The following is a 22,011-nucleotide window of genomic DNA, read 5'->3' as shown; positions in this document are numbered from 1 at the left end:
TGGAGGAGTGGTTGATACACCAGAGGGTTGTGCTGCCATTCAGAGCGACCCCAACAGGACGGAGAAGCAAGTCAACAGCAATCTCATGAAGTTCAGCAAAGCAAAATGTAAGGTCCTATGCAGGAGAGAAACAACCCCGTGCACCAGCACAGGCTGGGGCTGACCAGTTGGAAAGCAGCTTCGCACAGAAGTACCTGCGAGTCCTGTTGGACACCAAGTTGCACACGGGCCAGGGACGTGTCCTCATGGCACAGAGGCCAACATTCGCCCCCTCCCTTCCTGGCTTCTAATAGAGATTGCCCCATTGCTGCTTGATTCAGACTGTGTGGACTTTTGTGCATGGAGATATCATAGAATTATAGAGTAGTTTGGATTGGAAGGGACCTCCTAGGCTGCCTTGGGCAGAGCATCGCCAGCAGGTCAAGGGTGGTGCCACCCATGAAAACCCCATCAGAGTAGAGGGAAATGTGTCTTGGGCAGGCAGGCTCGCTGGGAGCTGTGCAGCAGAGACCCTGCCCCAGCAGGGTGCTCTCGGTTCTGCTGCCATACACCTTGCACAGATTTGCTGTCATAGATGCCTGAAGACTTGCTGTCCCACCACAAAACCTCAGCCCTGCTGACATCTGCCATGGGAACTCCCCGCTGTACGGCCATTCAGCCAGAAGTTACAGGCAGCAGAGATCCCCAGTGGGGAGATGAAGGGTCGGGTGCGCTCCTGTACATATAAAATTCATTTTTTATAATTTTAGCTTTCTAATCCATTTCCAAATGCACAAAGAATATTCAAGGGAGGGCAGCTGTGCAGAAGTTGCTTGCTCTGAAAAGCAACAGCGAGCCTGATCCTTGCTGTGAAACGCCACCGAGGCACCCTCCTGCTCTTCCCGCAGATGCTTCTGACTCACGCTGATCTACCAAAGATTAGGGAATCCAGCTTTTGAAGTGCTCCAAAACATGTGCTTTAAAAGAAAACAAATTAATTGAAGCAACATTGGTCTGAGTCCTACCAAGGCAGAAATCAGACAGAGGCAGGAGGAATGTCCTTGAGTTTTATTTTCATGGGTTCCTCTGACCCATAGGCTGGAGGAGGAAGCGGGCAGATGTTTCAAATGGAGACATTACATCACTGGGCTTTTATATCCTCCATCTGTACGAACTGTAAGACATAAGTGGGGCCAGGCATGATTATTCCTAAAGAAATTAAAGCGCGAGCAAGGCACATGCGCAGCCCCAAGGTGGAGCTTGCAATCTGGGAGATGTTTGACTTCCCTCTTTCCTATCACCTCCACCTTCTCCCTAAAAGCCTGTAGAGCTCCCAGGACACCTGGCCATGCCCAGGACCATCTGTGCACTCACTGAGACTGCTGCTAGTGAGTTAAAACCAGGAGGACTGGAATTTTCTTGAGGGACACTTCTCTTCTATGGCATTTGAAATAAGTCTCAGCCTTGCCGTTGGATGCAGTAGGTATTTCTCCCATGGACAAGTCATTTTAAATTGGAAAGGAATAGCATAAAAAAGTACTAAAACTTGGCTATCTCCAAATTGGACTTGAACCCAAGCACTGTAGGAAATGGGCCCACCAGTGGGATACAGGTCCTATACAATATACAAGAGGTTTTCCTCAGCTGTTGAAAAGGAGAGAAAAGGTTAAGAGGTTGCGCCGCACCATTCTTGGAGTTGTTGGATTCCCTTGGGTCCCAGACATGACAGCAGCATGTCTGTCTGTCCCACCCCACCACCTCTCACCGCCTGGCTGTCCCGGGAGAGGAATTGCTGGTTTACAGCCAAAGAGCAGAATGAGAGACATCCTCCTGTGGAAAAGCTTTGACACCCCCAGGCGAAGGCTTCGGCTCAGTGAGGAGCATTGCAGACCACTGGGGTAAGTTTACCACATCGCAACATCCTTATTTTTGGAGCACATTGCAAATGCAAGTGTTTTATCAGATACTACAGATTTAGCCTGTATATAAATAAGAGAACAGCAGCTTTTGATTTTCTATTAATTCTATTTGATTCTCTGTTAACTTTTTATTAATTCTATTTGATTTTCTATACACTTTCTAATAATCTTTCTATATTGATTTTCTATTTCTATTTGATTTCTATTTTTGTTTCATCATTTGGCATTATAATCAGTTGAGATGAATAGACAGTTCTGGCCTCTTCCCATTTGTTACGTGGGATTGTTTTGTTTTCCATTCACTTGTTTCTCTCTCTGCTGCTTTTTGTTCTGGAAAGCACACCCAGTCTATAAAGAGAAGGCAAGTGCAGCATTTTTCACCCTCAAAGTTTGACTGCGGAGATGTTGGGACCTTGTCTTCACATGGGCCTCATTTTCTACTGTGCAGTTCTGGAGCAGCCAGACTTGGTGGCACCAGCCCAGGTCCAGCATTCGCCACTAACCAGGAGAACAAGGCCACCCTATTCCAGGACGTCTCCCTGAGAACAGGCAGACAATTATTTGGAGCGCAGGAGGAAAGAGGGTGAGAAAACTTCAGCAGTGACAGCCTATTTTACAAGCATTTACAAGTCCCAGTTATAAAAAGGAGATTACTGCAGGAAAACTCAGTGTTCACACTGCCTGGAAAAATCCCTCAAATGTAGCTTCCTTTGACTCTCCCTTCTGCAACAGTTGGGACACAGTCTGAAATTCAAATTAACTTTCATACTTGGCCTACAATTCCATTTTGTGCCTCAAAGCAAAATTTCCTGCATAATTGTGTGTATTTAGGTCAGTTCTCCATTGTTCGCTCCTGCAAAGAAAATAGCTGATTTGCTGCTGGAGAAAATTCCTAATACAGTTTCAAAAGCACTTTTGCAATTAGAGATTGTGCTCCTAAATGAGACTGGAATGTAGGCATGTATTTGCTCGGGTACTTCCTTGAGACTTTTTACGTCTGTTTTTGACAGCAGGGTGAAGCCCTTTAAACACAGATCATATTTTACATTCATACAGGAATAAGCTGGTTTACCAAACTATATATTAAAAATGAGTTATCTTATTTTCATACTTCCATCAAATATTATATGTAAGTATGCAATATGTGCAAATAATTAACATTTAATCTAGAGATATAACACCTTTTCCTGTTCTAAAGTTCTGTTCACTGCAAGCTTTCCTTACTCTTTATCTGTGTGAATTTGTTTCTAAATTTCTACTGTGAGAAGCACTCTGTTAGTATCTTCTGTTTATGTTTGACTGGAAAGCACCAGCCAAACGCATGGACAGATCCGTATAAACATTTTAACTCGTGCAGGTATCAAGTTAAAACAAAACATCCTGAGCTGAGTCTAACGAATAAGAAAGCTCTTGAATGTGAAGTTAAATGGCTTTGAACAGATCTACACAAAGTGATGCCTTTATCTCTGTCTCTTGCAAAGAAATAAGGACCACGACTCAAAATGTGTATTTCCTTCGCATCTTAGAGACCTGTGATCTGATCTCGTGGCTTCATAAACATTTTTGTGAATGTGCTGCCAGAATAGGTCCCAACACTTTGAACGCATCATGCAGAGGCCCCATTAGGGCTGTAACAATGACACCAAAGGCTGGGCCAAAAAGCCAAAGCTGATGCTACGTGTAGATTGCCAGGCATTCATTGAAAAATCATATCAAATCTCTCCTCCTACCCCTCCCCAGATGCTTGTGAGGGACAACAAAGCGTGGCAGATCTACCTCAGGATGCTGGGAGTAGGGTGGGCAAAGAATCAGGTCAAAGCACACAATATACAAATCCTTGGGTTGCCGTAGGGCACAGTACGCAACGACCTCAGACTGTTTTGAAAATCGATTAGAGAAGGCCTTCAGCTGAATGGAGTCAATGACCCTGCCCATGCACGGCAAAAGGAAAACAGCTACATCTTCTCTGAGCTAATACGTACCAGGGTTCCCGGCCCGAGATCCTCCTGGTGGTGAGCGAAAGGGACCTATGGAACAGCCTCTCCCAGCTCTTCTTCTTCAGAGCAGGAAAGGAAAACATCTGCTTTCTTTTCATAAAGATTTGATTTCCATGAGATCAGAATAGACAAACCCCGGTTTTCCTCCTCCCCTGCAAAATAAAAACCGACCCATCACCAGCTGTGCTAGGGGTCACGATGCACTAGACAAAGAATGTGTGTAATTCAGGAACTGCAACTGCCTAATGAAATATATGTCAAAAGAGACAGCTGGCCTGAAGGCCTGGGCTGCCCAGTGTCTTTGTCTTAAGGTTTTCCCTAACTAGGAATCAGGACTAAAACTCACAGGGTCAGTTTTATGTGGTACATCCAATTGCCAGTGTCTCACTTCTTGCACTTAAGCTCATGTCCTTCAGGATTTGTAAAGTTAAAGCTGTTCTGCTCAGATGGCATAAACCATGACCGATGCTCAAGAAGGAAGGGGTTTTGCTCCCAATGAGCAGAGCATTCACACACAGGAGGGAACCATTGACTGCGATTTGGGTAGCAAAGAAGTGTCAATATTAAGAGTCACAATATAAAATGAGCCTTATTGTGTTACTACTCAGGAGAAACTCCTCTTCCAATCATCTCCTCTTCCATCATCCTTATTAGAGCAGGAGAACTAGTAAAGTTCTTGGTTCGCTGACATGCATGGAGTCTGCTCTCTCATTCAGTGCTTAAGGCACAGAAGCTATTTATGCTAAACATATAAAGTATTTTAAAAATGATAAAGATGAAGGAATTGGGAAGAAGTTTGGAGACCGCTGCTTCTAAAATACCCCATAAATTGGAGCAGAGAAATTACATTGCTTAAAAGCATACACTCTTAAAATGTGAAGAACACAATACACCAGCACCAGTTCACTAGACTAAACACATTTTCCAGGCAATGGTACAAAGACCTTTTGAAGTTAAGCAATATTGAAGTAAAAAAAAAAGCTCAAAAGTAGCTCCATTAATTTTCTCTGCCTTTGCTAATGTAGAGCGTGCAATTGTGTCTTCCTTTGTTTCTCTTTCTTCTTTCAGAAAAACCCATAGCAACGGTAGAGGAAATGAATTGTGGGTTCAGCGCCGCAAAAAACCATCTGAACGGGCTTAGCTTTAAGCACGCAAGGAGCTCACTGGCTTCATCTGGGATGGAACGTTCAGCAGATGCTGTCAAGGCAGGACATACCCAGTGGAAATACACTAGATCTCTACACACAGTCAGGTAAGCTGAGACAAGGTATTTGTATTAATTAGGTGCCTGTAGAGGGCACAGAATCATAGAATGTCCTGAGTTGGAATGGACCCACCAGGATCATCGAGTCCAGCTCCTGTCCCTGCACAGGACAACCCCACAGTTCACACCATGTGTCTGAGGGTGTTCTCCAGCCTCTTCTTGAACACTGTCAGGCTTGGGGCCGTGACACCTCCCTGGGGAGCCTGTTCCAGTGTCCAGCACCCTCTGGGTGAAGAACCTTTTCCTCATGTCCAGCCTGAACCTCCTGTGGCACATCTTCCTGCCATTCCCTTGAGTTCTGCCATTGGTCACTATGTGGTGTCCCTGGCCACCCCTCCAGCGATCCACACCTTGTCAAACATGGACCTTGGTGCAGACGGCCGCACTGTGGCCTCAAACACCTGGGCTCAATTGATCCGGTGGACTTGGCCTCCCAACACAGCTGGCACAACAGGCCGTTGAAAGAGTTCAACTTTTTAGCAGCCAAGAGCCTCAAACCGCATTAGACCACGTGTTGAAGAAACCAAGTGCATGCTGATCCTAATAGGATAAAAATTTAGGAAATGCACACAGAAGATGCAAGAGGGAATATAGACTTTTACAGAATGCTCTGGAAGCTTCCAGCCAAAAAAAAATATAGATGGCTTAGGATGAAAAAAATCAAAGGGATTGGGTGTACGCGAGGGGTGGCAGAAGGAATGTGGTTCACTGCACACAAAGCAAGAACCAGCCACAGAACAAGACACAACTGATTTGTGTACACAGGGAATATAAAAATTAGGCTAAAGGTTGCAGTCTACCTAGAAACAAGGTGATAAGCCCCTGATCAAATTTCAATATGAAAGCTTTGTATTAGCTACTAGATGATAAAAGCTGGGCTGTGGCCTGAGCAGTTTCCTTCTAGCACTGAACTCATGCCCACGCCAAAGCGTTCAGACACAGGTAAACTGAGTCCCTCACCCTCAGAACCCAAAACCGGGGCAAGATTCAGCCCTATGAGGCAGGTCACCTGCTAATGGTGCTCCACAGAACAAGAAGGTTTTGATATTGGAAGTCCTCTAAGCTTTAAGAGTGTAAAAATATTAAGCTAATATACTTCTGTAAATAAATACGTTATTTCAATCTATTGCGTACATTTCATTGCTACTATTTGCAGTAAAAGTCTTCTGAAATCGGCCTTTTTATCCCCTCCAAAGCTGATTCCTGATATCCTGCCAGTCTCCAGTTCAGTGCTGGGTGCCAACAACAAAAGAACAACAACTGGATGGAGACATCATTTACTTTCTTATTCCAATTGCGTGCAGTCTTCAAAGACAGTCAAAGGTGACCATTGAAATCTCTCAAATAAACAAAACATTGCAACAATGGGAAAAAAATATCTGAAGCACGTACTTAAGGACACTTCTAATATAAAGTAAAACATTAGGATTAAGATTGACATAAATTGATTGTGTCACTCCATATTCTTCAGGTAACAGAGTCCCACTATATCCATGATAGGTGTGAACAAAACAAACCCAATAAACTACTGTTCTAAAGAAATACTTCTGAAAGGCTTGTGGCCTTTTGGAAAAGGTAATTTGGATTAGTAGGAAATGGAGAAAGAAAAAGAGAAGAAAAAAAAAGCAGAGTTGCAAAAGATCTGGGGCCACCCATGTCCAAATACCCTGTTATTGCTCTCCAGAGCTTAGTCTAAGGACATCGCAGATTATTTTATAAGCAGACCAAAAAAGATTTTGTTTCCTTAAATGCCTTTTTTTTTTTTTCATTCATGCTTGTAACATACCTTGAATTATTGTGTTGAAGTCAATTACACATAGCTGCCTTATCCTGTACCTTTTTATAGTGTACAGGGCAGGATTCAAGTTTCAAAGGAAGGTGACTGTTGTCACCACGTTATACTTGCGATTCATGAGCTGGCAGCAAACTGCGTTGGACTGCTTGGTGTAAAGGGGAAGAGCCACCAAGCAGCTTCGGCAAGATGATGCTTCCTAAAGAGGTTCAGCGGGACACCGAGTAGTGTCACCAACACTTCTACTACTGGAGAGGTAAAGACAAGAACATTCATGTAGCTACTTGTATTTACTTCATATTTGCTCTACCGTACAAATAAACTCATGGGCTTAAAAGCTTATTCAGCAAACTTTTAATTCAAGACAAGTCTAAGTTGCTAATTGGGAAAGAAAATGAATCACACAGAATCACAGAATGTCAGGGATTGGAAGTGACCTCAAAAGCTCATCCAGTGCAATCTCCCCACCCGGGCAGGAACACCCAGATGAGGTTACACAGGAAGGCGTCCAGGCAGGTTTGAATGTCTGCACAGAAGGAGACTCCACAACCCCCCTGGGCAGCCTGGGCCAGGCTCTGGCACTCTCACTGTGAAGAAGTTTCTTCTCAAATTTAAGTGGAACCTTTTGTGTTCCAGTTTGTACCCATTGCCACTTGTCCTATCATTGGTTGTCACTGAGAAGAGCCTGGCTCCATCCTCCTGACACTCACCCTTTATATATTTGTAAACATTAATGAGGTCACCCCTCAGTCTCCTCTTCTCCAAGCTAAAGAGCCCCAGCGCCCTCAGCCTTTCCTCATAAGGGAGATGCTCCACTCCCTTAATCATATTTATTGCTCTGCGCTGGACTCTCTCCAGCAGTTCCCTGTCCTGCTGGAACTGAGGGGCCCAGAACTGGACACAATATTCCAGATGTGGTCTCACCAGGGTGGAGTAGAGGGGAAGAACAACCTCTCTCAACCTACTAACCACCCCCCTTGTAATACACCCCAGGATGCCATTGGCCTTCCTGGCCACAAGGGCACAGTGCTGGCTCATGGTCATCCCGTATCCACCAGGACAACAATGCATCCGTCTCACAGCTCTAGCTCCTAAGTAGGATCTTGGAGAGGCTGCAGATAATGGGAGGTTCTCCTACTTTCAGTAAAAATATTGGAGAGTTCACAATAAAATTGGTAACTACACATTAACTTAATCAATATAGGAATTGTAGTTATACTGATGAATTCCACTCCTGCAGGCTCATCAATGAGAGCACAGACCACATTCAACTCAGCTCCCAAAGAAATGTATATGCGTATTTGGAGGGAAAATTGTCTTGTTATTTGTATCAGTAACTGTAAACAATTATTGTTGCTACCCTCTGCCAAATTCACCTTCATTCCTTCAGAACTACATTGCATTAGAATAAACTCTTACATTCTTAAAAATTGCTGAAACCTACAGTTTAAATATTGGTTAAAATGATTCAGCTGGGCTTCAGTGTTCTCCCTCTTTTCCATCAGCCCAGGTACATGCTGATTAAATTCAGCCACAATTAACACCTTAAGATTTCTATCTAAATACCTTCAATGACATTCAAATTTATTATTACATGTCAATAAAAAAAATTAAATCAACCAACAATGCTATTCACAGGTATATTATTCTTTGGCTTTGAGGAAAAAGACACTAAAATGTAAATTTCCAATTAGATGGGATAAAGCATTCTTTTTATACACTTTGAGCTAGAAAACAAAGGGATATGCTTTGTCTCCCACGCTTGCTCCATTAATATGGACCAAGGCAAATGGTCATATTGCAGCAATTTCGGTCTGTAATGCATGGAAAATATTCCCTCATTTTGCCAGACAACTCCGTAGTTCTGATTTTTCATCCTTAAAAGGCTGGGGCCGAATCTCTAGGAGAACTCGGCTCCAGGCCACAGGGCCGGCAGATCAACACTCGCTTTAATTTGTACAGTCCCTGTCAGGATCTCACCAGCTCTCCGGTAAATCGACATTTCCAGGGAAGATAAACGTGAACCAACAACATACAGGCATTTCCCTGCACATCACACAGGCTGAATCCAGTGCAAAGACTTGTTTTATCCTTTAGCATCCTTGAACTCTTACGAATTACGTTACAAAAGTCCAGTACTGAATCAGGGTAGAAGATGCAAAGAGATTTTGCTCCTGCGTGACTTGATTTTCCAAAAGTTGGGCATCTTAACTGACCCCCAGCTCTCCCAAAAGCCCCAGACCGGTGGCCTTTGGGGAACACTGTGGCTTTATCTCAGAATTTCCATATGTAAGGGGAAAAAGAGTGAAAAGGGGGATTTTTATTACTATAACTAAACATGATGCAAACGAGCACTCCGATATTCCATTTTAATACAACTAGAAAACTGAAGGAGGCCTGATAAGCTTGTAAATTTGTACCAACAGAAGAGATGTGAAAGCGGTTTACAGCACATCACTCAAATACACACACATGATGTAATTGCCTGTTTTATTTAGTGGAATCACTGTTGTAGATTAGAAATATTTCCAACTCCCATTTATTCCAATGCAAGGCTCCACCATTGACAGGCGTAACGCGGTTTGTTCAACTGATTCCAAACCAGAACCAAGAAGAAAGAAAGAGAAAAGGAAAAAGTACAATCTCAAAAGTTAAGTTAGAAACTAAGTTCACACATTTTCTTTGGGACCAGGAATCTGTACATAGTACAAAATATACATTTATTGAACTTTCTGTAAACACACAGTCTGAATTGTGTAAAACTGTAAATAGTGGGTGAACTATGTGGAGAATAATTTATTATTTATTGTTATACATTCTACTTAAGGAAAATAGTTATGCTCTTGTATATTACTCTGTTAAATTTATAAATTCCATAATGAAGCCGTGTAATCTGCAAACGTGCTTTTCAAGCTTAAATCTCTCCATTCATAACACACATTTATACAGGTCATCAATGAAAAAGGTTACACTTTCCACAAAATAGATATAAAGAGGTCATGAATGTTCTAAAAAGACAGGCACAGCATGTCACTACAAACCAGACTCTGAGGATACGATGTGGAGTCAATTCTGTGAGCAGACAGGTGAAAACTCTCTAATTCAGCATGTTTGTACGTGGGCTTAGTAACAAGACAGATGCTAGAAACCAAAATCTCTGCTTGGAAAGATTTAGAGCCAGTTCTGGCGATCAAACCTTACACTTTTCATATACCCAGTATTCCCTGGCTAGGAGGACCTAGGTTTTGTCTCATATTAACCCACTAGTCATTCGGTTTTCCGAGTACTGAACTACCCAGCGCGATTTGTCAAGAACATTTGCCTAATTCAGCACTTATTCCAAAACAACTAGATTCCTGGCACCAAAGAGTTAGATCCAGTTAACAAATACAACTTAACTCTTGGTACTCAAGGTCACTGTGAATCACACCATCAGCAATAACACTGGGAAATCCCAATTTCCAGCATCAAATGGCTGCACAAGCATCAATGTGTGGCAACAGGTTCTGCCACATGTCATGTATGGGACTCTTTGTTATGTCCCATTTCCAGTTTAAGAGTCTGGCAGTCCAGCATCACTCGCAACAATAAAACATTCCCCTAAAAACACCGGCAAAGATCCTTTCGGTAGCTCCACGACCAGACGTGGAAATCACGCTGTGTTAAATTCAGCACATTTATTCCTAGATTTTTAGCGTCTCATTGTTTTTCCATCCTGGGTAACTCAGTTTGGTTTTCATCCTTTTATTTAATCTTCACAGCTAAAAGTGCTACATCAAAGTCTGAACCTCCTAAACTGCGCCCTTCTGAGGTTTTAGAAGAAAAAAAATGCCAACGTACATGTTTAAAGACTTATGAAGTAGTTCTCTCCAATTAATCTAACATGTTACTTTGCCGCCTTCTTCCCTTTGGGTTTGAAAAGCTTTTTCAAATCCCAAACTGAATAAAGATTACATTTCTTTTTCATTCCAAAAGTGGGACAGTTAAGGCTTTAATGATACATGTGCAAACTCTGGATGTTGTGAGTGAAGCTCCATCAACGTCAGCAGGACGTAAAGTTAAGGATGTGCCTGATTTTCCCAAGTCTGTATTAATTTGATTTTCGCCTGTAGTTTGAACAAAAATACTGCGCTTCAGCCTGAAATCCCAACAGTGAAAACAAATCGGCTACTCCATATTTCCATTGCTCAGACCAGGTTGAACTCAGTAATTCAGGCAAAGTTAAACTCTGGACCTCAGTCTGTAGGCATTGACTGAAGTAGGAGTACGTAACGTTTTATGACCTGCCAGTCTCAGTTTTCTCATTTTCTTCTCAAAGATATTGCTCAGAAAATACAACAAATGGCACCTCCTTCAACCCTGGGGGTTTACTCACAGTGTGTAAAACCCTGCGCTCCCACCCGTTCTTCAGAGCCACACGGTTAATGGAAGAAAAATGCATTTCAGCGTTGGCTCGATGATATTGAATGAGCCGAGAAGCGCAGACGTAGCGCTCAAGGAAAACGGTGCCGTCCGACACAGCGCTCCCCCTCGCAAATAAATGGCTGGTTACACAGTCGTAAGCATCATTTGGTTTATTTTTTCTTTTTGGGGGAGGAAAAAAAGAGCAAAAGGTGTTGAGTGGTATTTTAAGAAGCATTTGGCCAGGAGTCAGTACATGTAAAAATATAGCTAGGCATAAACCAATATATACTCGAGAAACCTGACCTGTCATCCCACCTCTAAGGAAGTTTTGATGCTTTCAGAATAGAGCTATTCCATTAACTCTAGAAAAGGCATTTGTAACGTTAGGCCCACTTTCCCAAATTTTGTGGTTGCAAAGGATAGGGGTGTTGTTGTTGCATTTAAAGCAAGTCTCCCCCAAAGCCCCCTCCTAAGACACCATTATCGCTCCTGTTCTCTTAGCTTGGAAGCACAGTGACTGTACAGGAGTATCTACATGAAGGGAAAAAACCCATAAAATAATAAAACCAGTTTTGTTTTACTGCTACTCAAAAGGAACATCCAATGAAAACACAGATAAAGCAAGGAATATGCATAGGACCTAAGTCTCTATAGATCAATAACTTAAGCACAATCAGAAGATAACAGCTCCAGACATTTTTTTTTTCATGTATTAACAGTAGAAATATTTGTAGATTTTTCTGGAATCAAGTGTTCAGTGGGAGATGATGTAAACTCAACACGTAGCACCCTGTATATTTACTTTTTAATGGAAAGGATTTAGTGGTCCATGAGAATAAATAAAAGCTTTATGTTCTCCTACAGTTTCTTGAACTTCTGTGAACAAATGCCACGGCCCAGCTGCCTGCTACCTCATTAAAATAATTAAGCAAAATAAGGCTCCAGAGTATTTCAGAAGGTGCACACCTGGGTCTGTACAGACCTGCAGACCACGCAAACGCTCCAGAGACATCTCAAAACATCAGATTCTCTGATCAATATTTCACAGACAGGTCAGTCAAAAGTACTCAGCACCAGATTGTGACTTTTATATCTTAGTTTTTACAGCTTGTAGCAGGAATCGTGTTCATTCCATGCACTACAGCGTCCTAGAAATTCACATACAGAGCCTCTTTTTACCACTTAAAGAGTTACAAAAAATCTCTCCAGCCAAGTAGAGACTTTAGAGCCTGTACTGGTATAGAAAGGCTGAGGGTGCGATCCTCTCGGACACCGGGAGCTGTAGGAACAAGGAGCTACACTAGTTATCTGGGAGGCATTATTTTCACACCTCGTGAAGCTTGGCACAAAGTAACAACTCCATTTTCCATGGAAAATTGTCAGGTACAGCTCAATAGCTCTACACAGTTTTGCTGTTTCTGAACCTATGGTGAGGTCCATCAGGTTAGTACTAAAACACTATTTGCCAAATGATGAGGAAAAGGGTAACATTTTACTAAAGGTCGGTGCGGTACAGATGTGGCCAAGTTTAAACATCGAGAAATTTAAATACATCAAGCCATTTGAGCATAAAAGCAATTCAAGAAGGTGCAGGTAGGGACGAACGTGAACATCTTGGCATGATGAAATCCTGATGTACACCAAAATAAGGTGAATGGTAACAACTGTATCGTTAACCTAATTGTGGCAGCCACGCTGTCTGTCCCACAGGACAGAGACACCTACTAGAGAAAGAACAGAAAATAAGTTTGTCAGCGTGGAACGCAGCCACAAGACAACATTAAAACCAGCCTCACAATTCCAGTTTTAAGAAAGAGAAGTGTGTTTACCAAAGCAAAACGTTTGCCTTTTAGAGTGGAGAAAGATCTGCAAAGGCTTTGATACTCCCTACACAGGTTGATCATTTATCTGCTTTTAGGGCGTTATTTCCCAAATTGAGGCAGAAGGGCTGGTGCACCCATCCCTTTGCTCCCATCTTGCCCTAAATCCAGCTGTGGGATGTGGGTACATGGACTTACCCAGCTGAAGAGCACACATCGCTTTCCTTTCTCCTGACTGCACGGCCACACAAGCACGAGTGCTGGCACAAAGAGGGCAGTAGGGCTATGGCAACCGTTTAGTCTTGATGTAAGTTGATCATGGATCTGAATCATTAGTTCCTAAATTATTATAAAATCATAGAATTATTTTGGTTGGAAGAGACCCTCAAGATCATCAAGTATAATCATAACCCAGCACTAGCACTACACCACGTCCATAAGAACCTCATCTATACATCTTTTAAACCCCTCCAGGGATGGTGACTCCACCACTGCCCTGGGCAGCCTGTTCCAGTGCTTCACAACCCTTTCTGTGAAGAAATATTACCTAATCTGCCCTAATCCTGTTATTATAAACCTCCTTTTGAAGTTTCCAATTCTTGAACCGAGTAAAACGGCTCAGACTTTAACCTACGTAGAGACAGCACCAGCTTTGCAACAAACCATTTAACGGGCTCTGAAGTCAGTTTATTGTAAGTACATGTTAAAATTACTGGCCTGGGCACCCACATGAGCTGCCATGGCAAGTGCTACCGTTACTCATTTGCCGCTTCATATTCATCAGGCACCTCGCTAATGACACAACCCAGGATTACCGCAACTCAGCACAGTTTAACGACAAATGGAGGAAAATTCTCTCTCCAATTCATCCTGCTGGACAATTAAAACGAACGACGGCCCCACACGGAGGTTTTTGCGGTGCAGACTCCTGGCTTGGTACGAGCTTCGTAATTCACACAGGACCTGCAGATTTCTATGGATACAACACATTTACAAAGCCTTGCAAATCTAGGACCCTGCTTAACGTAACTGCATTTAGCTAATCCAACATTGGTTTTAAAGCACATTTTAGAAGCCTCTGTCTTGAACATATTTCAATGCTGAATTAGTGAGAATTTTTTTGGAAACAGTTTTGTCTATAGAGCAGTACAGGTATTTTCCCAGAACAACCAGTGAAACATTTAATCTGACTGTAACAAAACTCACAGAAACCGAAGCCAGTGAAGCAGTCAAAAGAAGGAAAACAAAGTTGCATGGCATACGAAGCACAGAAGCTTTACAAACGTCATTTCCTTTTAAAAACAAGCAAATTGGGACTGTCCTATTTGAACATGTATTTAAAAATACATCTTTAAACATCACACAATTTTCAGTTTTGTCACACAGGATTTTTGTTTTCCTAAGAGGGAAATAAATAGGACACAATACTTAAAAATTAACACAATTGCTGCCTTGCCCCTGAGGTGCTAATGTTTTTAGCATTTAAAAAAAAAAAGTTTCTGGTGCAAGAAGGAGATGCACAAAGGTGCAAAAGTGCCTTTTTCTTTTCAGAGCAGTGAAAAGTACAGCTTGCCCCTTTTCTAAGATGCTTTATATACTTAATTCATCTATTTTGTAATCAAAATCAGTATCTAAAATGGCAGTGTTAACGCAGACGTAATACACTCAGTGCTCGGACCTCATCAAAACGCTGAACACAGGCGGGGGAGAAGAAAGGTCTGAAACGGACTTTCTTGCACTGCCCTCAAACCTACTGACATCGCCTGTAGCAACAGCAGAACTAACTTCCTTCTAACCTTTAGGAGACCTCGGAAGAAGAGGCTTCAAATGCATCATTTGTCGCTGAGACAGTTTTAAGTGATTAGGAAGTATGGCTTTGCACACCACAGTTTTACTTCTGGTTTTTAACGTTTAAAAAACTCAAAGGTTCCATAGTCCAGTCCAAGGTTTTGTGGTTTCCAAACCTAAACTTCAGTCTCTATGAGAAAGGACAGCAATCCATCTGCCTCGCCCTAAATTAGGTTTAGCTTTTTGCACTAATACGCCATGTATTGTTAAATATGCTCGTTAATTAGGTGCCTGTGAAGCTATAACTTAACATCATGATAGTTTTGCACTCTACAACAAAATTAGACATTTTAAGCATTTATTCATAGGTAGGTAAGGAACTGGTTCTTTAAGCAAAAATTGCTATAAATTTATAAATACAAATAGTGCTTATGTTTTCTTCATTCATGCTTGAACAGATTACAAACTGAATACAATGAAGTTACGTTTAAGCACCCCACAGAGACAAGAGGGATAAAAGAAAAGTTTGCTGGTATATACTATACTTAGTTCCAAGACACTATAAGTTACTTTTTCACTGTTCAGTGTTCCCTAACTCTGCATTAGTTTTAAGGCTATATATACAAATATGTATATTTCAAAGTTAGGGAAAGACAAATATAGCAAAATGCATTGTACTACATTTTCCTATCAAAAAGTAATTATACACCAAGTTTTGATTCTGTTTAACTGCAATAAATGTTACAATCTACTTGTTTTACTGATTTTCCTTTTGGGGAATCTGCCTACTAAATGAGTAAACTACATAATAAATACAATATTCTCAACCAAAAAGACAATACAAGGTGCACAAAACAACAGTTTTGCAAACACGACTGACTTGAAAACTTAATTTTTGTATGCTCAATGGGAGAAAGCTAAGCTTAAATGAAATTAGTTTATTATCTTATAAAATTTTAAATTAGAATTTTTAAACAACGAACAGTTAAATATTGTCAACATGCTATATCTCAAATCACAAGTACTGTTTAACCACTAGTCTCTCATTCTAAGTAAGTGGGTCAATTAAAAACACACACCATAAAATGTTAAAGATTGTCAGGCTTTGACAATTGTATTTTCATCAAACAGTAGGCAAATTCAAACCAATGCACATCTTCAGTGGGGAGGGAAAGAAACCAACAAAACAAAAAGCCTGAAAGAAAAAAACACACTTGTAAGAAAAAAAGAGGGTAACAGATTAATCCCACATCATCCTCTACCATATGGCTATGTCTTGGGCAGTAATCAAAATCCTACCCATTTTAAAAATGGGCTACCAATTAATAAAAATATTCTTCCACAAGTAAAATATCATTTACAATGGCACTGACATTTAAAAAAGGCAGGAAAAAAAGGAATTACACATTTATGGATAAATGTCTTGTTTGTTAAATCAAGCTTTATTGATAAAATGGAATTCAAAGTATTTTACTTGGAACAGCAGCAGACCCAGCCCGTCAGGATTGTAAAAATGCTGCAGACTCCTACCGTACGTAGAAAGCTGCCTGTTCGTGCTCAGTGATTAGTAGTTGCAGGTAAGGGTTAATGAAAAAAAGAGGTGCAAAGAATCAAGGCATTCTAATCCCAGGGTTCATCTGCCTATGAACACTTTACTATTAATAGGGGGTGATTTAACTCCCACTGAAGTCAAAATCAGAACTCCCTTTAACTCAATGTGAGAGCAGGAGTACGTCCAAGGAACCAATATACACGTTTGAAGAATGTGCACTACTCTTTAAGTTATTTTTCCATTGCCAAGCAAATTTACACATTGTAGTTTCTGGGAAGTCGCCCACAAGTTCAGCTTTCATATAAAACCAAGTTGTCTCTACAGTTTTGTGCACCTCTTGAGCACCTAGCTGGCTAGGCTGCTGCTCCTTGCAATCCAAAACCACAACATGAATTTAAAGGGATATATATTGTTGCATCAAACAAGCCAAACATTTCTTCTAACCTTTATAGTGATTTAAAGCGGTTCATAATTAAATATGAGCATTTTGTACAAAGACAATTGCACTTTACAAAAACAAAAATCATACAACATAAATTGCTGGAGTCTGATTTACAACATGAATTATGGTTTGAAATCACGTTTACAGAAGTCTGTTTTACAAAAAAAGATCAGTTCCTGGGCTAGATGTCATACTGCTGTAGTCACTCTCACCAACTCATCGTACTCCCTTCTTTAATTAAGGTCGAGGATGGATCTTAAGAAGGGTCACTGAGGTTGGGCTGCACTTTCATTTGAAGGACGAAACGTGAACTCCACAGCCAGATGAGCAGTTTTACCACATGTCATCGGTTGAGGCAGAATCCTTAAAGAAAAAAGAAGGAGCCCTTTAAAGTCTGGAGTGCCCATCGTTACAGCAGTTTCTGGATAATCCAGACTGAAAAGGGTAAAGACTTGAATCATTTTAGGAGTCTGTTTTCTCTCCCCTTTCAGAAACAGCATTTTAAAAGCATCTAAAAACCACATATGCTTAAGTAATGAAGCATTAGTACCAAGACATTTCAAAATCTGACCAAGTGTTTTATAACAGCCTTATCACTCCTACAAATATCATCCTAGGAACGTTATTCTAAAGCATTCCCAGAGGAGTTAGAAGTAATACAAAATGGATACACTTACTACACAGGTGTGTTAAAAAGAACAGGATTTGTCATCATCATCACCATCTTTAGTGTTCTCAGCCCTCCCTCACTGCACAGGTTGATACGCTCGTCAATGGACACCTTGTTATAATCCAGATCAATTTTAACACTTATAATTTAAGGTTACAGAAATCTAGTTTGGGCAACTGCAAGAAACCCTAATTTTGAATGGTAATAAAACCACAAGGAAAAACAACCAAAAACGTATATATGAAAAAACTGGAACCAGAGACGTGTCATGCTGTAAATCATAACCGTATGGCCACAGTACATGGCATTACAACCACACATCCAGTGCCCGAGTAACCCCAAAATTTGATCCTTTAGACCCACACGCAACAGCGGATTTTGTGTAACTGACAACTCAGGCTGTTTCAGAACTACCTGCTACCCTGCCCTATGTAATGAGGGGCTACAGTGAGCTTTAATAAAAGTCTATGCTGGTGCTTCCACAGCTACACTTCCCTACCATTACTAGGGCTGCAGGAGGTAGAAATGTTACTCCTCTGTAGAAGCCCTGCCTTAATTATTCCTTCAAGAACAGAGGCTAATTAAGTCTCCAGCAATGCCACATACGACAATTTCTTAGCACTAAAGTTCTGCACCCTTCATTCAAACTTGCACACGGAATTCATTACAAACCATGAAGAACAGTTGGCACGGAGGTGTAGTATAAAAAAAGAAAAAGATCAAAATCACTAAAATTACCCTTTGCAAAAGTACCACCTCCAGTTTTTTCTCGAAGACCAGAAGTAGCAAAGGAGAACAATTTTCTATGAAAGACCAAAATGGTTGTATTTGTTCCAAGTGCAAGGATGAAGAATAGAAACATAGCGAGTAAAACCACAGGAGCTGCACACCAGCTATCCAGCATGTAAACGTCTGTATACAAGTTGTCAACACATTCATGAAGAGGAGTTCGCGTACTGCTTGTCTGTAGAACAGTAACATACTATAGGATGTATTCTAAAGGTAAAGAATTCTCTTTCAGCCACTATATAGGAAATTTTATGCTAAAGATATAATGAGAACTGCCAAATAAACTAGCATCCAGTTTTAAAGCCAACACACCATTCTTTATGTCTGGATGCATTCCACCTGTGTGACATCTAAGCATGTAAATAATTTGTGCTAGTAAGGATCAATGTAACTACTTCAGGAAATACAGCACTTTTGGTGACAGAACGTTGTTTCCAGTGATCTAAGTGCAACTGGGATCCCTGTTCATATTTTAGACTTTGTTGTGGTTTATTTTGTTGGTGGTGGGTTTGTTTGTTTGGGTGTTTTTCAGTGGATTCTTGTCACCCTGATCAGAGACATATATGAACTTAAAGAGCATGTTTGCTGTAAGATGCTCTATGCTTAAGAATGGAAGTGCTTACAGTCCATTTGGACCATTAATATATCCTTAAAGCTGAGAGTCACAAATCTGTTTAACCTACAAGTATAGCTTTTTTCTTCTTTATATTTAGGGAAAAATGTCTCCCATAAGAGGGGAAAAAAAGATATATATACCTGACTCTCTGCATCATTTGGCAGGAATGCATTTGGAAGCCCAGGCAGAATTCAAATGATGAAATTATGGAGGACAAATAACGAAACATACCAGAGTTTTGACAACACAATCAGCAGAAGATGGCAGAAAACTATTACAAAACATAGCCCAAAGAGCACAACACTGCTATTGCTTTTTTTGGGAAGGAGACTTAACAAGTACTGGCAATATGTTTCTTTACAAAACAGCTAAAATTAATCAGGTAGGGGGAAAGATAACGTAAGAGAAAGGATACTTACAGTATCATCATTCCTGTAGGGGTTCAGTCTGTTATAAACGGCTTCAATCACACTCCGTCTAGAGCAAAAAAAGAAACAAGATTTTAAGGCTGTGCCTTTTTTTTAAGTCAAATTCCCTAAGTACAATTTTAAATTAAAATTTAAATTTAATTTTAAAATTAAAAAGTTTTAAATTCGCAGAGCCAAGATTAAGTTAGCAATGTCATTAAACACTGAACGCAGTTACTGTTTTCTTTAACATCTTTAGGGTCAAGGAAAAAGCAGGATACCGCTCAGAGCTCAACCTGACACACAGATGAGGCTGTGACGCTGTTTGGTTTGGTGAAAAGTCTCTTGATTTTGGAAAAATGCATCAGAAAACTCGATGGACGTTTAACACCCTGGTCATTTGTGTGTCTGATGAGGCTCCGCAGTTCTATGGCACTTTAGTAAGGGAATAGTGTTCTTTTATTTTACAGATGCACAAGAACTGTATTCTGAAGTACATTTTTGTTTGTGTTGCATCCTGAAATGGACTTGTCATGTGCAAGCCTGGAAAAATTTCTACTCTTTTGTAAATTACTTCTTTTACTTTGTAAAATACTCTTTAACAATAATATGTCCAATACTCTCCATCAACCTTTCTCAAAAAAAATATAACTGCAAAACGAAGTTCTATGTATAGTATCTTCAGACTACAAATTTTGTTGGCAAAAAGTATTAAAAAATTAATCCAAGCATCTTGACAGTTTCCTCCTTTAAAGAAGAAAAATATTTGCTTAGCATATTTAAGATAGCTTGTAAGTAACTTTCATCTATGTGATTCTTGTCTTTTTCTGCTATTGATAGGAAATGTGTTGATAAAATATTATAAGAAAAATTGCAAACAACATGTAAACGAGCAAACTGCTTTTTTTTGTGTGAAAAGGTTTGCTCCAATAGTGATACTCAAAAAATCAAGTGAGGCTGAAGGAAGAGGAAGCCTTTGCCTTACCCAACAAGTAAGGAAACAACTTTGGATGGGGAGTAGGAAGGAAAGAGGTGAGTTCAAGACAAGAATTATAGATCAGACTTAAAGAAGCAACTTTCTTCCAGACCCCTTTGCTGCAGAACTCAGTATGACAGAGTATCAGACTACAACAGTGAAACAGAACAAACTTCAAAGAACAACCTTTTAGCTGCTGATGGATGCATGCAGAGCAATCACAAAGGAGTGTATTAGAAGAAAAAATAGCAGACGATGGGCTTTATAATCATCTCATCACACCGAAAAGTCAGAACTACCATGCAGCAGTATAAATGTCACAGTGAATCTAGTGAATGATTACAGGGCATGGAAGAAGAGGCTGAATTTAAAGTGATAAAAACACGCAATTACACCCGAAGTACACTGCATGTATGAATGGTAAAGCTTCCCTGATCGTTCAAGAAATTGGTATATTTGATTCCAAATAAAGGGAGGTTTCTTGAAAACCATTATTCTTCCGTTACAATTGGCAACAGTGCTTTGAGTTATGCTAACGTCCAATTAAATCCATCCCTCTACCACTCCCTAATCAAACCACAATCATCACTAAGACACAAAATCCCACAGAAGTCGGTCACTTCAGCACTTCCTCACTAACATGATGCTACTGCGAGCCAAAGGAGACTGCAAAAAATCAATGTATGTGCCATATTTCATGTGTAAACTGACTCATTGATACTCGAGACTACAGCAACACATCCTAAATATACGCTGTTATATATAAAAATGCCATCTCTGCTCTTCCTATTCAAACAGTTCATATAAGAGCAATTTTATTTTGTAGAAGTCATCTCTACAGTTCAGTTAGCATTTATTCAATTACATACCTAGCGTCTTCACCTTTTGGTGTAACAATACAAAAATCATAGTCTGAAGGGTTAAAAATATAGCCTGGACCATATGTGCCCAGTCCATTTTAAGCTAGTGCAGGTTCATGAACAATCTTTCAAAGCTAAAAGCACTTAGTTTGGGGTCCAAATGAGCTAAACCCATTGCTCCCTTGAAGACTCAACATCAATTTGAAAAGCTGCAGAGCGACAACACTGAACTCTTCAAGGACAAATCCAGCCTGTATAGAAAGCTGTAAATTCAACTTCCCACTTTTCTGATAGATTTCTAACTAGTTTTCAAATTTGTCACAAGCAGAGAGATACAAAAGCAGATTTGTAAGCAACTACAATATTGCTTTAGCTGCAGACAAGGAAAGAAAGCTGCCAAGCAAACATACAATATCACTTCTTGTCAAGGTGTAGAACTAGACATCCAAGTAACTATTAAAGTCAGTGCATTATTTTTGCATCTTCAGATGGACTCTCCCACCAAGAAAACACAGTTAATTACAAGAAACAGATACACTCAGGCCACCCTTAAAAAAAAACCCCTCAGCCCTTCCCCAAAAGCTGCATTTGACATTAATTTTAGTAGTGATTCATAGTTAACTATGGTCTTCTGCTTGAGCTTTTTGCTCAGAACAACTGAGTAATAAATACTGGAGAACAGATCATCACCTTTTGTCCTGGACCCTTCTTTCCCCTCAACCCCCTTTTAAGAGTG

The 22,011-nt window shown here is 40.5% G+C and overlaps 1 protein-coding gene across 3 annotated transcripts in view; it reads right to left on the bottom strand.

Moving 5' to 3' along the window:
* Window positions 1–13,520: 13,520 nt before the first annotated feature.
* PPM1A (protein phosphatase, Mg2+/Mn2+ dependent 1A) overlaps window positions 13,521–22,011 on the bottom strand; it is a 31,219-nt gene continuing 22,728 nt past the window's right edge. For 2 of the 3 annotated variants that reach the window (XM_080344726.1, XM_080344727.1), the window contains 2 exons: window positions 19,452–19,509; window positions 13,521–17,320 (listed from right to left, as the gene is read on the bottom strand). In XM_080344726.1, coding sequence (XP_080200852.1) covers window positions 17,291–17,320; window positions 19,452–19,509 — 88 coding nt within the window. In that variant the 3' untranslated portion in view covers window positions 13,521–17,290. The remainder of the gene's footprint in view (window positions 17,321–19,451; window positions 19,510–22,011) is intronic. The other variant, XR_013922146.1, reaches the window with a different exon arrangement.

Source organism: Nesoenas mayeri (assembly GCF_963082525.1).
Source record: "Nesoenas mayeri genome assembly, chromosome: 5".
NCBI lineage: Eukaryota > Metazoa > Chordata > Aves > Columbiformes > Columbidae > Nesoenas > Nesoenas mayeri.
Note: the sequence above shows the minus strand (reverse complement) of the source record. Positions and strands in the feature narration are given on the sequence as shown.